The sequence below is a fragment of the Zosterops lateralis genome, assembly GCF_965231275.1.
Source record: "Zosterops lateralis genome assembly, chromosome: 2".
In the NCBI taxonomy this organism is placed as follows: Eukaryota; Metazoa; Chordata; class Aves; order Passeriformes; family Zosteropidae; genus Zosterops; species Zosterops lateralis.
This window is the reverse complement of record NC_139763.1, coordinates 74,506,488-74,524,267: the sequence shown is the minus strand read 5'-3', so window position 1 is coordinate 74,524,267 and position 17,780 is coordinate 74,506,488. Positions and strand designations below refer to the sequence as shown.

General features: G+C 40.6%; 1 protein-coding gene across 2 annotated transcripts; it reads right to left on the bottom strand.

Annotated features, from left to right (window-relative positions):
- Positions 1-1,347: 1,347 nt before the first annotated feature.
- On the bottom strand, positions 1,348-16,011 carry POGLUT3 (protein O-glucosyltransferase 3). 2 transcript variants are annotated; one of them, XM_083854844.1, is made up of 8 exons: positions 15,912-16,011; positions 11,161-11,358; positions 10,497-10,783; positions 9,525-9,741; positions 7,838-8,034; positions 6,672-6,866; positions 5,548-5,652; positions 1,348-4,688 (listed from the first exon to the last, which is right to left on the bottom strand). In XM_083854844.1, exons 2-8 carry the CDS (start codon positions 11,255-11,257, stop codon positions 4,563-4,565), a joined length of 1,224 nt encoding a protein of 407 aa, XP_083710970.1. In that variant the 5' UTR covers positions 11,258-11,358; positions 15,912-16,011; the 3' UTR covers positions 1,348-4,562. The 2 variants fall into 2 exon arrangements, with proteins under 2 accessions (XP_083710970.1, XP_083710969.1); XM_083854843.1 differs by lacking the exon at positions 15,912-16,011 and adding an exon at positions 11,761-12,437 and having other exon boundaries at positions 11,161-11,354.
- Between the last annotated feature and the right edge of the window lie 1,769 nt (positions 16,012-17,780).

Sequence of the window (17,780 nt, the reverse complement as noted above, 5' to 3'; positions counted from 1 at the left end):
ATCTTCTGTGTACTGTGTGACTAGGATATATTGTGATAATGTATATTAGTAAGGCAAATTATTATATTATAAATATTAATATTATAAAAGTATAATTAATGTTAATATATAACTTTATAGCCTTACAAGCTAACACAAAAATATGTGCAAAACTTTGTCAGTATTATTGAAGGAGACATAACCATGAATAGTGTCAAAAGTGTCAGCACAGAAAGGCTATGTTGCCTCTTGGAGACACTCAAGAGCTGAGTTCATCCTTCTGCTATGTGACTAGATAAATGCTTGTTGTGTGACTGAAATGTAATTCATAGAATAAAGAACATCTGGAAGTTGCACAGACCAAGCTTCATCTCCTTGGGGATAGCAGTTGAGGATTTTTTTCCCCTTATCTAATTGGAATTTCCCATGATGCAGCTTGTGTCTGTGGTTAGGATTTCTGCTGTGCCTCTCTGAGAAGCCTTCTCTTTCTAAGGCTGACCTAACTCTGCTCACTCAAGCTTGTCCTCATACACCACATACTCCATTGCCTTTATCACCTTGGTGGTCCATGTTGGGTGTTGATGTATTTCTTGTACCAGGAGTCCAGCTGGAGTCTCAAAACTGCCAAACAGGTGGGAAGAAGCACTTGCCTTGACCTGCTGGTCACACTCCTGCTAGCACACCTCCTGCTTATCATTGCTTGCACGATGGGACTCAATTAAGGAATGTGCTACAGATGTTTAAAATTACTTCAAACCAACATGCAAATAATCCTTTTTTCCTTATTCTCACAGCAAATTCCAAAACTTAGTGCCACAACTGGCTGCAGTATAGATTTTCCTATGAACAACTCAAGACAGAAGCATTGTACTCAAAACTCAAGCATTAGTACTCATACAGCCTCATTAAAATGCTATAAAACTTCTCACAGACAAGAAGATTCTAGCCATTAAATCCTGTGACCTTAAACAATAATATATTAATATAAAATCTTGCACTTCATCACTGCCCTTGCAGACAAAATTTTTGCAAAACTGCAGTGCTAAAGGAGCTGATAATATCGTAGGTTGATATCATGCTTCTTTTCCTTATTATAGTTTCTTTGCAAGCTTCTCAGACGTGCTCCAACAGGTGATGTATGTTTTGCTTGTCAGCTCTCCTCCCTAGCTAAATAATTTACTTTGTACTGTAATAAATGTCGGGCGTATGCTTCCCAGCATGGATGCTTGAATCTAACATTCCATCAGACAAGCTTTGATTATAGGGTTTTTTAATCATGAATCTACAAGGCAGGCTTGGCACAACTCTGTCACGAAACCAGTATATTGGTGATCTTGAGGTAAATGTAAAAAAATACAGTCTAAAATATATCTGAAACTGTATCTCCTTTATGTTGAACAGATCAGGATCTACTAGTTCTCATTTCAAGACGAAAGTGGGGTTGAGTATTTCCAAATGAGGGAGCCTAAATATATTAGGACATACATATGACATAACATAAAAGCAGTGTTCAGTATATGAAGCTAAGCTGAGGTTGAAGAAATCTGAAAATAAAGAACCTTAGGTAAAGACTGCCTTCCCAACATTTCTGGAAGTCAAACCCCTTCTCTGCAGATTTCTGTGTTTGAAAACATTGGCCCTGGGCTTCAGGACATACTATTTCAAACAAATAAACCTGCTTCTGTCATCACTGGTAAATCCTTGATGAAAACAGGACAGGTTTTACCCTCTATTTAAAAACTGAAATCACTATAGCAAAATTCAGTACTGTGGTATGGTAACACTTTTCCAAACTTACCACCAACAAGAGATTTTTACAGCTTTGAACGGTTGCTGCTCAAGAACTACCACAGAATAATACAAAGTTCAGCCTATGCCACTTAAAAATTCTATTTAATGTATGTATTACACTCTACTTGCAAAACCAGGTTTTACTCAATATTTAGCATTTCCTGTAACATACCAGGCCAATGGGTATCATCCTCTCATCAAACTCAAATAGATCTGACATATTTTCTGGCCTGGTGGGGAAATTGTTATGATTGTTCTTCATTACAATTTAAATTGCATATAGTAGCACCAATGGAAAGAAGAGAGACTTTGCCCTCTTTTACCTTTGGAAGAGCTATAGTTATAAACTGAACCAGATTTTCTCAGATTACTATGGACTTGTAGTAAAAGTTCCACCATCTCTCTACTATTTTTTAAACTACAGCAAGAAGATTGATGCAGTCATATTTTTCAGGATATTTCTTGCCTGTAAACTATAAAAGCATCTGTAAGGCACTCTGTTGACAAACTAGCATTTGCTTTGAAGCAACACTTATCACAAAAGCAAGGACTTTTTTTGGCAGAGAAGAATTAAAAATAGTTTCTTTCCCTTTCCATGCGGGAAGAAAGGAGGGATAAAATTTTCACATTTACTTATATTCATAATTTAAATTTTATCTGATTCTTCCTTCAGTTTGAAAGACTTCTGTTTCAAGCTAGGCAAGTTTTCCTACATAGGTATTTCCAAAAAATCATGAAGTATGTGTCATGACTACCCCTACTCTCTCCCATTTTAAAAAATATAAATTAATCACTTTTGAACTTGAAATATGTGGAAAACTCTGTTGTTCAAACATCTTTTATGCTTACTTGCCTTTGCTGAGCACACCACCTCCATAAACACTGGTGAATATAAAAGCACATGGCATAATGGGTAATTTCCCAAAATAAGATCATGTAATACAGTAAAAATGACCATACACATAGAACAAAAGGGGAGCACATACTCAGTCTTAAGTGTCAGCTTCAGCAGTTGAATCCTGTTCCTGAACTTTGATGTAGAAAATTTTATGTCAGATGAGTTGAACATGTATTTATAGCCTGAAGTTCTAGGACTGATTTTTATGCTAAATAAAAATGCAACCACTATAAATACGAGTGTTAGAACCAGAATAAAGAGGATTATGGGTAGAGCAACATGATACAGGTTTTTTTTCTTAACTGGCATAATGTAATAAATGACTGATGAACAGTTGCATTGACCTCTTTAGAAAGCCAAAGTTCTTCCATATTTAGCATACTGCCTTTCCTCCTGTTCTAATGCAGACATTTTATGTAATTTGCAGTGCAGAACCAAAAACAAAGCCTGCATGACGTGTAGAGCACCAAATTTTGTGCACCAAATTGATCAGACGTGTCCACTGTCTGAAGACATCTCCATTCTTTTTAGCGTAGGGAGAATTTGGTGTCCATGAAAGCTTTTATCTGACTCTAGTGAATCAGGAGCTGCTCAGGCAGGCTGCATTAGCCAAGATGAAGACACAGAAATGAGTGCTTGTGGGCACTGGTCTTGGTATTGATGTCTCCTGCCAGGACTATTTATGCATTTTGAAGTAGACAAACTTGGGCAAAAATCAACAGAGGTATTCAGAGCTGCATCCAGGATTAGGATTTTTCTTCTGCCCCATCCAAAGGCAGACTTTATCAAAAAGGTATGACCAGATGCTTCTGCCCTTGTGAATTTCACATTATTAGCTTCATGGCTGCACATGAACTTCAGCAGAAGACCTGAAAACCTCTTGTCGTCCAGTCTGGAGCTAAGGCACCCTCTGCAAAAAATGGCTTTGAATTAAACCAAGGAGGACAGCCAGCTTCCCAATTGCTTTACATGGAGGCTAACCCCTAGACTATTACAAAAAAAGGTAAACCTAGGTGGTCTAAAACTCTGCTAAAAATTTTTCAGATTTCATGTAGTCTAGAATATTGCAGACAGTATTGTTGAACAAAGACACCAGTGTTTCCCATGGCCTGAAACTCCCAAGTCCTTTTGTGGATCTGTGCCTACAGTCACAGACTAGGCACAAGGAACAGGTCTTCAGAGTGGCGACTTGGCACCCAAAGCACTGTGATTGTGATAGCTACAGAGTCTGTTTTAAAGCAGCATTTAATTCTTGTGATTCACAGCCATGATGCTTATAATCATATTTTTTTAATCTCTCTCCCTCCTCTCTACTTTCCTCTGAAATTGATGACTGTTAGATCATGTTTTCTGTTATCTGTCATACACCACAAAATAATCTGAAAGCATGACCAGATCTGGTATCTGTGAATCTCAAATATTCATTTTCTCTGTCTAACTCAAAAATTGTTTTGTATACAAGAAACAATCTAACACTGAGGTAAACTTTATGAAGAAATCGTAACACTGTTTCAATGTATCACAAATGCTCCTTTAGAGTAATTTGCACTGACTTATGGCAGGATCTTTTGTGGCGACTAGTTCCTCATAAAACTTCGGTAAATAGGTCCCATCTGGAACACGAGCAGCTCTGTGCTTTTCTTCCTGCTGATGCAGTACATCAAACAAATCCCCCAGACATTCCCCACTGCAGGCTCAGTGTCTGTCTGGTGGTGGTAATGGAGCCAAAATTGCAAGAACCAACATTGCAGATCAGAATGAGCGTGAAAAAGCGTAAGAAAATACAAGAAGAATACACTACTAAGAATGTCTGCTACTACATAAGAGTCTTAGATTTCACAGCTTAATTCCTGTTCTTGCATTTTAAGTGGGTCATTTTCTCCATCCAGTACAGTTACAGATCTTCCCTTAAAGGCTTTTTCCTGTGGCAACTGCACACTGAGTCCCTGTCATCAGGCTGAGGTACAAGTTCCATTCCGTCCCGTATTTCAGGTTTGCTGGCTTGGCGTTCAGCATATTTCTGAAATATGTAAACAACATTTAAGAATGCTATAAGCACCAACATATAATTCACGAAGCAGAATTTTCCTCCTCCCTTCCACTCAGAGGCCTACCTTTATCCAGGCTCCTTATGTCATTGTTTACAACCTCTGCACAAGGTGTCTTTGTAACACACCTACTAATGGACTACACTGCCTCTGAAAACCTCCTTTCATGTTTCTGCCTATTATTATGGTAACTTGAATATTGTCATCATTTGTGCCTAACCACTTTATGCAGATAATGCATAAAAATGTCATTTTTGTACACTGAACAGTTCCAAACTTTGTGTCACCTGTGGCTGATGAAGCTGACATTTAACTGCACAGCAGTACAGGAAAGAGAAATCCATACTTTCAGAGAGGAGAAACTACTTTCACTAGAGATTTGCATTTTCTAAGGAAGAAATTACTACTGGGCCTACTTCACCCCCTACACTCTACTAGTCACACTTCCAAAACTTCTTTTCCACATATGCATTGTTTTGCAGTAGAGTAGCTCATGATATAAGTGTGAGAAGTACGAAGGGAAAATGAAAGAAAACTGGATATACAGATTATTTCCTACAGAGTTCTACTGGAAAACAAATACCAAGTGACAATGAAAACAGGGCTGACTGGGGATGGGGGAAAAATTTTTTTTTTCTGATTCTGTAAAGTAAGTATCAGGTAGCTTCTTTACTGAGGAAGCAGGGTTTAGCAAAGCTCTTCACACTGATCTCCTATAAGTAATATGTACCATGTCTGCTGTTGATCTAAGTAAGGACTGAACATGAAATTTGTAGTATCTGTAGCAGTAGCAGCTGGGGGGAGAGTAATAAAGTGATCCATTGTACTCACCTGGAGCACTTTATAATAGTAGCAGTAAAATCTGTGAGGCTGAAGTAATTCCCTTGCCATTAGTTGTCCTTCTTTAGCAATTTTTCTTGCTTCCTCATCATTTTCCTGGAAAATTCAGATGAAACAAATGAATAACAGAGCAATCAGTGAGTTACTAAAAGCCTGACTAGCATTACAGGTTTTATTAAATGGGCTATTCAAATCTGCAAATTTAACTGTAATTACTGGTAGATTGCAAAGACATGATTAAAATTTCAGATTTGTTTAAAAATACTCCACTGCTTTCATTGGCACTACTGCTACCTTAGGGCTATCAATAACAACTTTCATGACGAACTACAATTTTGAAAACTCAGTTGACTACTGCTCTACTGTTTTGTCCAAGGCACAAGCCTCTTCAAAATCAGTTCTGATATTTCCCAGACCTACTTAGTTCTACAGAGGACAAAACCACAGCTGTTGTCCTGTCCAATGCAATGGAATTCAATGTCTTCTTTTTAAAAATAACGGCATGAATTCATGTACTTACTCTCAAGCTTTTTAGGTCTATGTTTCAAAGCTTTTAGTATTCTCCTCTGATTCCTTAGGCAGAACTACAGTACTCTTAGAAGAGAAACTCCTCCTGTTTTTTTAACCTTAAAAGCATTTTGACTTAAAGCATAAATGTTTTCAATCACCCAATTGCACCTGTTTGCTTACAGGATCCCAGCTTCTCACTCTGAGCATGTTACAGAGAGCAGCAATTTTTTGTACATTCAAACAGAACATACAGGAACTCCTGCTCTAGTCAGGACCTAAAAAAGCTATAGCATTAATTAAGTAGTATCTAGGAATCTGGTTACTTCTTTCACAGTTACCTTAGTCAGTATACTAAGGGCCTGACTCATGAACTTTTCTGCCCATACCTAAAATGAACACTTAAGTATTGCCCTAAATAGAGATTGTTACTTCAAATAAGGACTTCCTATTTCATACTAACAACAAAATGTACTTCCTTTATTCCAGTATCTCAATAGAGTTCATGCAAAATATATATGTATAAATACAAAAGAAATTATTATATTAAGAGAAATTGTTCACATGTTTGTTTATCATTTTGAAATGGAATCAATAATGGAACTTACCTTAGCCCATTTTATTTTCTCTAGCAAGTCCTCTAAGTTTCTCTTAACTGGAACATAATGTTTCCAAGGTTTTAATCTCATATAAAAGTGTTCATAATACTGGGAATCTTGCTTCAATACCAGGCTGTCACCCAGCAAGAGGTATGGAAACCTGTAAGCTGCTACGGTGCCGTCTACATTCACTTGGTATTTGTACTGCAGCGTGAAGAGAGAGGAAGAAAAGGTGAAGTGTTTTGTATTGGAATGGGAACACTGACTGTATAAAATATTATTTTAACAGGCAAGAAGTAATCATGTTCATTAATTTTCATCTTCAAACTCGTTTTAGCATTAAGCACATGTAGTTTCATGGTCTTCTGGATAACATAATGGAAAAAGGATTTTTTTTCAATGCAAGGCTGACGGTCAAGAACCTCTGCATCACATGAACTGCCTGATGAGTATCTTATTGAAGTGTCCTGGGATAGAGCAAGGGCTACAGCAGAGAAGGAAATAAAATCTATACTTCAATTCAAACAAAGCAAATTTATTCTGACTTAACATTATTATGTAGAATAACCTGAAATGTATTACTATGTAAAATAAGCTGAAACATTATACTAAAAGTAACCATGAAGGTACTGCTTCGGCAGACGTTCTTGGCTGTTACACCATTTCTGAAATATCCATCTTCACAACAGAATTTCAAGTGCTATATATTACAATGGCTTTATACAGGACTCTGTCCCCTTTATTTTTTAATCTCTCTTGCAGTAGAATTTGTATGTTAAACTACAACAAAAACACTCATGTATTTTTCTAATTTGTTACTACAAAGACTCTTTCTGACATCCTTAGTGTACTTAAAATGAATATAAGTTATGTCCACCATTTTCATATTTACCCCAAATAAAAGAAACCCTGATGGTGAGAAATCCAACTTCTCAGTCTACTGAAAAATAAAAATAGGCCAAGATGTCTGTCTAAAGGTCTTTCTTGACTTTCTTTACAAGTGTGTCACACCAGGACATTGATTACAGGTGCTTTATCTACCCTGCGTGGACCCATGCTCCCACAGTAGGTAACTGTTTTATTTACTGAAAAGAATTAACAAAAGCAAGCTCTGTCTTTTCAGCTGATAAGAACTTGACAGCAAAACTAATCCAAAACTGTAATTTGACTGCTACCTTAAAGAAGTCAAAGAAGCCCATCAACTGAGCCTTCCCCAGCTCTTTTTCTTTTTCTCTGAAGAAGAAATATCCAGTTATTCCAGCATCTAGTAGTTCTGGATTTTCCTTGGATAACTTGACAAGATGGAGACGTTCTTCTCGGCTGTCTCGACCTCTGAATAAAGCCCGCTCAGTTTTGTTTCCCCAGCAGGGGCCTATGAGCAGTGAGTGAGAAGGCAAAAATAAACAGCAGAGAAATGTTCAGGATCTGTTCAATGCAAATCAGGAACTTGGTTTGACAGTGGCATTACCCTTGGAGACATAGTAGGACAGGTATCCCATAATAATTTATTAACCACAGGGTTAAACTCCCAATTCTGGTTTGAATTTTTGGATGAGAAACTCTTAAAAAGAAAATCAGAGAATTGTTTTTCCACTCAACAATTGTGCATTTCAATAACTTCAAGTATCTTGAAAGCTACATAAGGGAATATAATAAAATATGTAAGGAAAATACTAATAATTAAAGCAATTCTCCACCCATAAAGCCTGCCACAATAACCAAATTTCTTCAGTAAAATCCACTTCTGTTACCCAGCAATTTACCTAGGTGCTTGAAGAACCACTTAATGATGCCTTAAAAAAGAAAATAAATGTCTATGTTGTGTCCTCTAAACACTTAGCAGGAGTCTGAAAGACTTAATCTCTGCTTACTGCCTGCTTTTAAAAACATTAACTATTCCCTTCCCCACCTTTTGGCTGAAAATTTCCCTAAAGGACCTACTAAATGGAGCAGTCTCTTACTGTCTCCTAATAGGAAAAGCAGCTGTGCTAGATGAGTAAACACACAATGCCTTTACCTGATCATTTAATTGAAATATTTAATTTAAAAACTAACAACGAAAAGAGGAACTGAGAACAAATTAAAAAAAAAAAAAAAAAAAAAAAAAAAAAAAAAAAACAAAAAAAAAAACAAAAAAAAAAACAAAAAAAAAAAAAAAAAAAACAACACACAAAAAAACCCCCAACCAACAAAAAACAACAACAAAACCAAAAACAACAACAACAACAACAACAACCTTTCCACTCCAGGTTTACTCCTTAGGTGTTGCTTATGCCATTTATTTGATCCCTAAGTATCCTTTAATTTCCTGAGGGGGAGGAAGACACCTGTCAGTAAAGCTGACTCTTCTCTGAAAGCCAGAAAAGCAACTCAGGAGATCTCACTGTGAGGTATTTTTTCACATAGACAATGTTTTCTCATTTGAAAGAGGCTGCAGCATAGTATCAGCCTACTTCTTCCAGGATCCAAATTAATTTTTTATAAACAGAACATTGGGCCACAACACAGTCAGGAAAAGGGTTACTATTTGATTAGAAGACACATATTTGAGTCCTTTACTGAGGAGAAAGACCTTGTAATTACATTTAGTTCTCCTTTGCCAGGTCACAGTAGGTATCTTCTGGATACCTTTAATGTAAAATTCATGTTTATTGTAAACTGGACTTCTTAAATAATTTGGTTAAATGATGCACCTGCTTAGTGGCAGTGTTGAAAAGGGTTTGCAATCTGTAGAGTAAGCTTCTTGTATTCAGAGATGTGCTAGGGCACTTTGAATTGAAGACTTTAAGACATTATTCGAATGCAACTTGCTTCTTTGATGGAAATCACAAATTCTTTTTAAATTCACAGTCTCTAATTCACCTGTATTTCCTTGAATGGAAAGGAGATCATTGGTGACTCCACGCAGGGTTTCCAGAGTTGAGTGGGTTACATCATACGTTGGCAGGATGATATCTCTGGAATCCACAGAGCCACACCAGGAGATGACAGGCACAGGGCCAGGTGTATCATTAGCTCTCCGATGCTCAACTGGCCAGTCTCCAACATTGAGATAAAACTCCACGTCAGGAAGACGAACCTAAATGGGTACCCAAGAAAGGATAATAACACAGAGAAGCTGTTTGTCACTCTTACATCTATTCCTCAGGTCTCTCATGTCATGCAGACTCAGTGCACCTACTGGATAGTTCATTCGTTTAGCTGTGCTTAATGTATGAACTCCAAGATTCTGCCCTGCAAGCAAGTATGAAAGGAACAGCCAGAGGCCATGAAATCACAGTTGAGCCTTGGCCCTTGGAGCTTTCCAAGCATTTTCACCACTGCCAGGGCCAGCCCCCACACTTCACTCCTAAGACTCTGTTGTCTTCATGGAAAAACGAACATCAAATCTTACTTCAGGAATTATACATCTGAAGATACAACAATTGCAGTACTGCCATATTTAGGCTGGACAAGAGAAGACTGAGAGGGGATATTATCAATGCTTACAAATATCTTAAAGGCAGGTGTCAAGAGGATGGGGCCAGACTCTTTCCAATGGTGCTCAGTGACAGGACAAGAGGAAACAGGCATATACTTAAACACAGGAAGCACCATCTGAATATGAGGGAAAACTTCCTTACTGTGAGGATGACAGAGCCATGGAACAGACTGCCCAGACAGGCTGTGGATATTCAAAACCCACCCCGGAGGTGATCCTGTGCAACCAGTTCTGGCTGAACCTGCTTTGGCAGGGGAGTTGGACTAGATGTCCTCCAGAGGTCCCTTCCCACCCCAACCACTCAGTGATTCTGTGATACTGCCCTAATAGTCTGACAAGATCCAAACTGGTACCTTCCTGGCCAGTGACAGGAGCATTTCATCGGAGAACATTTTGAAGTCCGTGTACTTCCCTAAGGAGCGCCGGTAGACGTGATTATCCACAATAGTGTAATGAACAATAGCACCTCTTGACTGGCTGAACTTGGCTGGGATTTCCTTCAGCATTCGCTGCAGGTCAATGCTGGGAAATGAAATGAAGTCTTCTGTAATCTGAGGTTCTTGGGGTGGACAGGACATCATGTCCTGCCAGACCTCAGGGTCTTCTTCAGGACAGTCACAGTATTCATGATAAACTGGTCCTGTGGAAAACAAATCACCCAGACTCTGTATTTGTGATTCTACAGCAGACATAATTTATACATTACAGTGGCTTGGTATTTTTTGTACCATGTTTTCTACAGTTTTCCTGGGAAATGATCCTTCCTATAATTTCTGGAATTTTGCAGTGTAACTGAGAAAACAGCAACATTCTTCTCTTTTCAGAAACACAAGACTTTGTGTTATCAGGATGAAATTATTCTGTTAAATGAAGCTCCATTTCTGTGAACCTGCCAAGCACATGGGGGATTCAGAACTGTTGAGCTGTCCACAGTTACCACAGCCCAGGTATTGCAGCTTCAAATACATTCTAATTCAGAACTTTGACATATTACATTACATCAAAAAATACCCTTACCTTTCAAAATATAAGGTGATTGAGCCACATGCTGATCACCATAAAGTATCTCAATTTTTAAGCCTTTTGTGACACTTCCATACATCCGATACCGCATAAGGAATGTACCATCATTTCTGTCCAAAGGCCGAGGGGTGTAAATTCTGGTGACTTCTTTTGGAGAGAGTGCTTTAATTACCACTTTAAACTGTGATCTCCCTGGCAAGAAGAAAATAAAACCAGACAAAATCACTTTAAGCAATTAGAATCACATCTAGTAAATAAAGGTAAGGAGCAAACTCCACTGAATTAAGACCACAGAATTTAATTTAATTTTCACAATAATTTTTTAATTATACCAAGTTGGTAAAACTAGTTTTCAGTGATGAAGTATCATCCTACCAAATATTCTTAGTCATTGCACACTTCTAAATGGAAAACCTGCAGGTGTAGATAAAAAGTTAAATATTTGATTACAAGACAGAAGGAAAGGTTAACAGTATTCTGAAGCTAAGATTAGGTTTTATTCTAAGTTTTCAAGGTAGTGCTCCGAGGAACAATAATTTCCTCTAGAGTAAGAAAGACAGGAAACCAAGTTAAAGTAACAGGAGAAAAGAATACTTGCCAGCTTGTGGAAAGGCAGCTGCAGCATGCAGGAGTCACATACCAATTGTTCAGCTTTGGGCTGCTGCTGACTGTCTTGCACATTTAAAGTTCCCAGCTACTGAAAAGCAGGGATAAAAGAAAGATAGTAGAGATGTTCCCTGGACATCTGTCTGATCTGTGCTTCAAGATCACCAGCATTTCTTCATTAATGCACTAAGATATGGAATAATTTATGGACAATATGCCTAAACACGTTATATTCTTTAATTCTATCACAAGTGGTCACTGTTAACTTCATTAATTAAAAAAAGAGGAGGACAAATTATTCATGAATCGTGACAGTCTAAGCATTGTGAACCAAACAAATAGAATGAATGCTACCACCAAGCAGTATACAGAAAAAAAAAGAAACTGAAAAAATCCAAATAAAATCAAGATGTTACTAAAATTTGAATATGTCTCAACAGAACTTAATGACTGAGATGTCACAGTTAACTCTACCCTTTGCACTGATGTGGTAAGCACAAGTCTTTTAATGATCAATCATGTCTTCCCTAGATCACTGGATCGTGAAATTGGATTCAAGTCAAATACTGTGCAAGAATACTCAAATTAAATGACTCTCCCAAAGGAATGAACCTCTCTGCCTCTAAAGTTGTGACTGCAAGTCACATCCACCACTTTTAACTTGCTTCAAAGTAGCTAACTTTAACCAAGTACCCTCTCCCTATGATTATCCCCTAGTAGTATTTGGATGAAGAAATATTCAAATCCAGAGCACGTCATGACGTTCACAAATAAAACAGTTTCCTGTTGGTATCATGTCTTTGCCTCCCTGAACCCATTTTATTAAACAGCCTTTTTATTGGGCAGAGTGATTTCCCACTGAAGAAAAGTTTTCAGTTGTCATAAAAAGGAGTGCCTACTGAAAAATTAAGTCAAATATTAGTGAATTTTATATCCTTGTCCTCACCTACAGGAAATAACTATGTGGGTCTTTGACCCTGCTGATTATGAACGTTCTGCTCTAGACAGGAGGAGCCCCATATCTACCCAAAGGATATGTTAGTTTTATTTGGTGGCACGTTAGACATAGGAATCATTTGAAAAGGGAAGTGACTGATAACAAAGCTCTCTGGGAAAAAGCTAACTCCACTGAAAGTCAAGGGGAAGAAAAATGAGATTGAGCATTTCATGTAAGTACAAATAATTCATTTGAGGCAACAGACTTCTTGTTTGTAATTTATAACATTCACTGTGTAACAGGGCCAAGGCCTCTACTGCATACTTAATCATAACAGCTTTTTTGCTGATTTTTATTTTTTATTTGGAGGAAGTTACCATGGTACTTTCACTCCTGTATTTGGTTTCTCTCAATCCAAAGGAATTACAAAAGAAAAATGTGTTGTTGTTGAGTCAGCACCGCTAATACTTCTGTTACCCTGAAAACATGTCTGGGACAGCATTTAAGGTACAAAATAATTTCCCAGTACTGAAGAGAGACTAAAATATAGACACAGTCAAAATGGGATACTTCAGGAAATCCAGATAATGACATCTGCTTTATGCATTTTTTTTTCTTCTGTGCAGCTTGCAAAAAGAGGTATGCCATACATGGAAGAACAAGTGATGGAATGGAGGGAAAGAGAGAAAAGGTAACAAGATACTGATTTAGGCAAGTTGCTAGAGAAGAACAAAAAAACCCCTAGTCACCCTATTTCTGACATGTATGCTGAAGAGAAATTGTTGCTGGTTACTTTCACAGATGGAAATCACAAAATCGACAGAGTCACTAAAGAGACACACAAATTATTAGCCTATACTTCCAGAGAGCCAGATGCAAGAGCATCCAAGAGTATCAAACAAACAAACACAGGTCTTGTGTGTGGCCATCACAAAAGCCCAGGGATCATGGTCAACCAAAGGCCTGAAGGGAGGTCCTGCAGTGCCTGGGTGCAAAGGTGAGTGAACTGAGATGTACAACTCTGTTTGGCAGCACTGGAACAAGAGCTGGAAGAAGCATGCCCTGCTCTTTGAAAGCTTTTGGTGAAACCTGGGAGAATACCTGGGAGGCCTCGAAAAATATTTAGCAGAGTATGTAGATCATCTGAACAATAGTTAATAGCTGATTTTATCACAGTCAATAGTATAAAAAGACATGGTTGCCAGTTGTTAAACCTAGGATAATACCTAGCAGAAAAGAAGGATAAGGCGTATCCAAGTGTCCAAAGAAAAAAGTCTATGCAGTTTACACTAAAAGAAAGTTCTGTATATTCAGCAGGGATTTTCTTAATCTTTAAAATAATTTTTCTAGGGAAAGAATGAATTCTGCATCATTTGACATCTTTCTACAATGGCAGGTCAAACAGTTACAGCCTCTGGGTTGAAATCCCAGTGTAATGTGCAATGGTGCATATCAATTCTGGTGAACTGACTTGACAGGCAAAAAACAAATCCAGATTTAAAATCTACCAATTATGCTATACAAGTTTTGTAATGGATCCCAGTAAGTCCTGACCCACTCGACTAAACTGCACACAAAAACCAATTTAATAGATTTGGACAAATTTCACAAATGTGATGCCTTAAAGTAACCCTGCTGCTCTGATCACAGGGTTTGTGTTTTGCAGTGGAGGAGATAATATGGATTTTTTTCTATCTCAACAGGTATATTTTGAGATTTATTAGTTTATATTGGGGAGCAGTGCCTGAATAAATATTGTTAATTGTAATTCTTAATGACATTTTACAGAAAGTTTATAGCCAGGGTCTCTCTGAATACTTTAAACAGTGCTCATGCACTGGAATATGATCAACTCTACCACTCATATTTTTTAAGGATCCTTGGCACCCTCCTAAACAATCCTTGGCATGGGACAAGGCAGAGGCAACAGCTCTTCCCTGCTGGCAGTAGGCATGCTCTGTCTTTGACTGGAGGCCACAGCAGGTCATGGAATGAATGAAGATCACTCCATGCCAGAGGGCATTGAGACTTGGAAACTTTGTTGTGACACTGAATTTATTAACACAAATACGAACACGCTGCGATCAAATCTAGGTTCTCAGTACCTATGTCTTCCAGTTCATCTTGGAGGACATACACTAACATGAGAACCCAATAAACTACACACCTTTTCACCTCTAGCAACCTGTTGTTTGAAGCCAAGGCTGTCCCTGTGCAGCTGCCATCAGCCTCCTTGGCACTGGCAGTGAGCGTGCAGTCACATCCTGGACTGCAATTACAAAACTGCAAAATCCAGCACCAAGCTGCAACAGCAGATGGAGAAAGTCCACACCTGAAATATGTGAAGTTTCCACACTTCTGTCAGACTGAAGACATACCCTGCATAATATATATCTACTCTTTAATTCTGCAAGCAGCAGCTTTCTAACTAACAAGACATGAAGAGGCCGTGCTTACTTGCTAGCTGCCCCCTCACTACCACCTCTGTGAACAGTAAATAAGGCACAGCAAATTAAGTAGCTTCTAACTTATGTTAATCAGCAACATAGGATTAATCAGCAACATAGGATTTCCTCTAGGACTATCTCAGGGTTATCTTAATTATGGAATCTGTGACACAAAAGCAGGTTTTATTCCAAATTTAAACTACTGATATAGAGTGTGTAGAGTTAACTTGCAGCAGCAAACAGCTGACTGCCATCATAGCACCATCCTGCAAGAACAAACCCAATTCCCACCCTCAGGAGAAATGTCACGGGGCGGTTTGTGCTTGTGCTGAGTAATCAACAAATGAAAATTACTCCTTAACGGAGCAGCAGCAGGATAACAGAGCCCAGAGGGCTCTGCTGACTGAGACAGAAATTTTAAGCAACTGGTGCGTGTGCGGCATTTAAACAATTGCGTTACCACTTCCCAGCTGTGTTCTGGGATTTTACCTCCACTAGCTCCAGGAGACTGGCTCTTTGCTGTAAATCCCATGGTGTTTAGAGTGGACTACTGTGGGAGCAGAGGAGGCACTGGGGAGGGAAGGGGAGGGAAGGGGAGGGAAGGGGAGGGAAGGGAAGGGAAGGGAAGGGAAGGGAAGGGAAGGGAAGGAGGAAGGAAACACACACGTGGGTATCTCCAGCCAGGTTTGCGGCGAACCCGCAGCCCGGGGCAGGGTGTCCATGGCGCCCCTCCCGCCCGGAGCACAGAACGGTACCTGGCGGGGAGCGGGAGAAGTTCCGTCCGGCCGCGCTGACGGCCTGGATGTAGAAGTGCCGCACGGGCACGGCGACCCCCGCGGCCAGCCCGGGGCCCCACACCAGGCTCCGCTCGGCGCTGACGGGATCCGCCGGCTCCGCCGACCCCGCCGCCCGCACCAGCAGCACCAGCAGCGGCAGGAGCAGCAGCCCGCCTTCCCCCATCGCTCCTCCGGTCCCCACGGCCCCGCCGTTCCCCGCAGCGCCCGCTCGGAGCGGGTCCGGGGCTCCTCGGGCCCAGCGCGGCCCCCGCCCCGCGGGGCGGCCTGAGGGGCAGGGCCGGGCAGAGCCGGGGGGAGGCGAGGGCTGGGCCGGGCCGGCCCCGGGCGGCTGAATCCGGTGCCGCCTTTCCTTCTCGTCCTCCTCCTCCTCCTCCGGGCCGTCCCGCGATATCCCCAGGGGGTGAGAGGCTGCCCCAGCCCAGCCCAGCCCGTGTGGGCCGTACAGCCCAGGACAGCAGCGGGACCGGGCCTTGCCCGCGGGGCTCGGGAACGGGAGCGACTTCGGGGCCCTGCACTTCCCCAGAGCCCCCAAAACACGGCACAGCCCCTGTGGGAGCTCGGACCCGCCGGGCTACGGGTGCCTGTCCCCAGAGGTTTGTCTGCCTCGCTGTCAGGGTCCGCAAACATATGCAGGGAACCTGATGGTTCGTTTTGGAGAGCTCAGAGCGCAGAAGACACAATAGGGGACGACTCAGTTCGCTTAAACAAAAAATGCACTTTTTTATTTAGTGCCCACAATGCGATAGTAGGGAAAGAAAATAGAGAGTAGTGAGAAAGATAGAGAAAGAGGGGAAGGGGATTATAGCTACCAACGTGGAGAGTCAAAGTCCTCAAGACGTGTAGAGATGCCCATAGACGCGATCTTCTCCAGTGGGGTGATCATGAAGGTGTGTGGGTCTCCAGAGTCTTTTTAGGTTGGTTGAAGTGAGGAGCAAGGCGAGTGGCACGGAGCCAAAGAGGGCACAGAGCCGAGACAGGCACCTGTGTTAAGGTTGGGTGCTCAGGAACAAGCTGCTCCTGGTATGGATGGACCAGTTGGGACAAGCAGTCTCAGCTCAGTCCACAGTAACCAGTCCCATTGTTCTTGCATTCCGTTCTTGCGGAGCAACTTTCCACCTCAGCCAGGCACAGGGGCCCCTCCAAAGTCCAGGGTCTCGGTCCCCAACCATCGGAGACAGTGGTGAGGCATAACACATCCACAGACAGACTCTGACACTTGCCTTGTGGGCGCTTTGCGGGGTGCACTGGAGAGCAGATGATCGGGGGTGTTATTTGCCCCTCTGTCAGATAACACCTTACCTGTGGGTTAGGATGCTCCTCAGCAGCTGAGCAGCTGGCCTGGAATTTAGAGATGAAGAAATCATCTTTCTCTATAGCTTATTGTTTCTGCTGTGATAAATGTGACATTGGGTAAAAATTCGTGATAAAGGAATATAGTAAGATATTTTAGATATGTGTTAATATAAAACATGAAAAGAGTATGGTCTGTAGAAACTTTTCCCCAGCCAGGTTTCCACCGTCCTCAGTCCTGGGACAAAAAGGACAGGACAAGGGACATCAAGAGAAACAAAGACACTAGCCAACCCAGATAAGAATCGGCATCGCACCCAGACAGTGAAATTCCTCTCCGAACGAAAACGAGAATTCTCCACCGAGGAATACACATTGAAATAACCATGGGCCGGCGAGCTCCATCCGCATGTGAAAGGATCTTCCCAGAACACGGTCTGCAGAGTCGACAAATCCGGGAAGCCCATCCGAAAATTATTTGGACTATTTGGACTATCCTGGGCACCTGTTTTGCCTCGGGATATGAAAACCCCTATA

Coding starts and splice junctions, on each gene's coding strand:
- POGLUT3 (XM_083854844.1), bottom strand. CDS start 11,257: ATGCGGTATCGGATGTATGGAAGTGTCACAAAAGGCTTAAAAATTGAG. Junction 10,784..11,160: donor ATCACCTTATATTTTGAAAG/GTAAGGGTATTT, acceptor TGTTTTCCACAG/GACCAGTTTATCATGAATAC. Junction 4,689..5,547: donor ACTATTATAAAGTGCTCCAG/GTGAGTACAATG, acceptor TACATATTTCAG/AAATATGCTGAACGCCAAGC.